This window comes from Saccopteryx bilineata, chromosome 11 (assembly GCF_036850765.1).
Source record: "Saccopteryx bilineata isolate mSacBil1 chromosome 11, mSacBil1_pri_phased_curated, whole genome shotgun sequence".
Lineage (NCBI taxonomy): Eukaryota > Metazoa > Chordata > Mammalia > Chiroptera > Emballonuridae > Saccopteryx > Saccopteryx bilineata.
In genome coordinates, this window is record NC_089500.1 from 12,186,672 (window position 1) to 12,189,273 (window position 2,602).

General features: G+C 45.3%; 1 protein-coding gene across 1 annotated transcript; it reads left to right on the forward strand.

Moving 5' to 3' along the window:
- Positions 1–403: 403 nt before the first annotated feature.
- Positions 404–1,402, forward strand: MC4R (melanocortin 4 receptor). The gene has a single exon (XM_066246914.1). It carries the CDS (start codon positions 404–406, stop codon positions 1,400–1,402), a length of 999 nt encoding a protein of 332 aa, XP_066103011.1.
- The last annotated feature ends 1,200 nt before the right edge of the window (positions 1,403–2,602 follow it).

Consider the following 2,602-nt stretch of genomic DNA (forward strand, 5'->3'; position numbering starts at 1 on the left):
AAAGCAATGCTTCTGGTGGGAGCCCCTGAGCAGCAGCGAACGTGAGCATGTGCACACGGACTCATCTCCCAGTAGCACGGCAGCTACTAGGACAATTATTTTGAAAAGACCTGAATGCTTAAGACTACAGTTCAAGTGAAAGTGAGAACAAAAAGAAAAGCAAGCAGCAGACTCTTTTAACTGAAAATAAGCATTTTTTTTATCAGAGCACTGGTGATCAGAGCAGTACCTGGAAGAGACTAATACTTCCATTTCAAGCTTTGGAGCACGTGACATTTACTCACAAGAGGCATGCCAATGTTAGCCTCATAAAGGACAGGAAAACACCTGCAAGAAGCCACTGAGGCAGCCTGGACCAGGAGGTGACAGCAATTCAGCAGGGATTTGAACCCACTGACACAGGATGAACTCGACTCATCACCGTGGGATGCATACGTCCCTCCACATCTGGAACCACAGCACCTACAGGCTGCACAGCCATGCCAACGAGTCCCTGGGAAAAGGCTACTCTGATGGAGGGTGCTACGAGCAACTTTTTGTCTCTCCCGAGGTGTTTGTGACTCTGGGTGTCATCAGCCTGTTGGAGAATATCCTGGTGATTGTGGCAATAGCCAAGAACAAGAATCTGCACTCACCCATGTACTTTTTCATCTGCAGCCTGGCCGTGGCTGATATGTTGGTGAGCGTGTCGAACGGATCGGAAACTATTGTCATCACCCTGCTCAACAGTACAGACACAGACGCCCAGAGCTTCACCGTGAACATTGACAATGTCATTGACTCGGTGATCTGCAGCTCCTTGCTCGCATCCATTTGCAGCCTGCTTTCCATTGCAGTGGACAGGTATTTCACTATCTTTTATGCTCTCCAGTACCATAACATCATGACGGTTAAGCGGGTTGGGATCATCCTCAGTTGCATCTGGGCAGCTTGCACGGTTTCAGGCATCTTGTTCATCATTTACTCCGACAGTAGCGTGGTCATTATCTGCCTCATCAGCATGTTCTTCACCATGCTGGCTCTCATGGCTTCCCTCTATGTCCACATGTTCCTCATGGCCAGACTTCACATTAAGAGGATCGCTGTTCTCCCCAGCACTGGCACCATCCGCCAAGGTGCCAACATGAAAGGGGCAATCACCTTGACCATTCTGATCGGGGTCTTTGTTGTCTGCTGGGCCCCATTCTTCCTCCACCTGATATTCTACATCTCTTGTCCCCGGAACCCCTACTGTGCGTGCTTCATGTCTCACTTTAACTTGTATCTCATACTGATCATGTGCAACTCCATCATTGACCCTCTGATCTATGCACTCCGGAGCCAAGAGCTGAGGAAAACCTTCAAAGAGATCATCTGTTGCTATCCTCTGGGAGGTCTTTGTGACTTGTCTAGCAGATATTAAATGGAGAGAGAGGAGACACTAAAAGCATGCATAAGGGACTTTTCCATTCTCACTGAACAGTGTGCTTCGGCAACAGCTCTTTCTTCTGGGGAGGGCATTGGGTGAGAATATCTATTGTGTAAATTCAAGTTTCTGATTTTTTCATATAAAAAGATGCCCAGTCTCTGTGTATTTTTAATGTCATGCTGCTCTTTGGCTGTACAATGTTAATGCATATCATAGGCTGTAGACACTGTGGATTTACAGAAAAGAAAAATAGTTCTTATTAAAAACTTAATGTCTCTTTCTTGTAACTCATAAGGATTGGACACTCTGCTTGTTTTAACAACATGGAAATCACAACCTCATTAAATATATTCTAATAAATAGTTTCTTATATTACATCATATGGCACTATAATGTAGATATGTGATTCTCACATTTAAGGGGAAAATATTAAAGAACATATGCTTCATTATTAAAAAAAGAACAGCTGAAATTTCAGGTAATATAATAAAACATATTCATTCGCCCTGAGCACAAGTAGAAATGAAGTTCCTATTGACAGGAAAACAGCTACCGAAAGAAAAAGTGGAAGTTTGGGTCAGAAAACTCTGTGGTTCTCAAAGACAGGGAGATTAATTTGCCCAAGTAAACAGTTTGCTGTTCCACTCAGGCACTGAAGTTTGGGTAGGGCTGGGGGTGGGGGGCGCAGCCATGGCGATGACAGGGCTCTGGAAAACCGAAGGGAACACGTCAAGCTAAACTTCCTGACACCAACTCATTTCCAGCCATCATTAATAAACACAGAGCCAGAGGGCTTTCTGCCCCTGAACCAGGGCTTTCTGCCTCCCTGCTAAAAAGTCCAGGGAGGCCGGTGCTGCCCTGAGATTCGGCTTCTAACCTCAGAACAACACAATCAGCGTGGAGTTCTTCCACTTTTCATGTGGAAGTGACCTGCTGTTGACTTACTGCTTATCTTTTGAACTGGAGCACAATGACTATCACCAGGGATTTTAACTTTAAAAACTCAGTCTACAGCACAAATATTTCAGGCAGTCTCGGTGACTATCGAAAGGAAGACAATCTCTGATGCCGGAACATGTTGAGCAGGAAGTGAGGCACTGAACTCCAGGGAACGACATGACACAACCTTCCACAACCACACTGGGAAGAGTAAATACTTGTTTTGCTCCAAAATCAGCCCGCAGATCTGACTGC

What these genes read in the sequence shown, in the direction of transcription:
- MC4R (XM_066246914.1), top strand. Translation starts at nt 404, where the DNA reads ATGAACTCGACTCATCACCGTGGGATGCATACGTCCCTCCACATCTGG.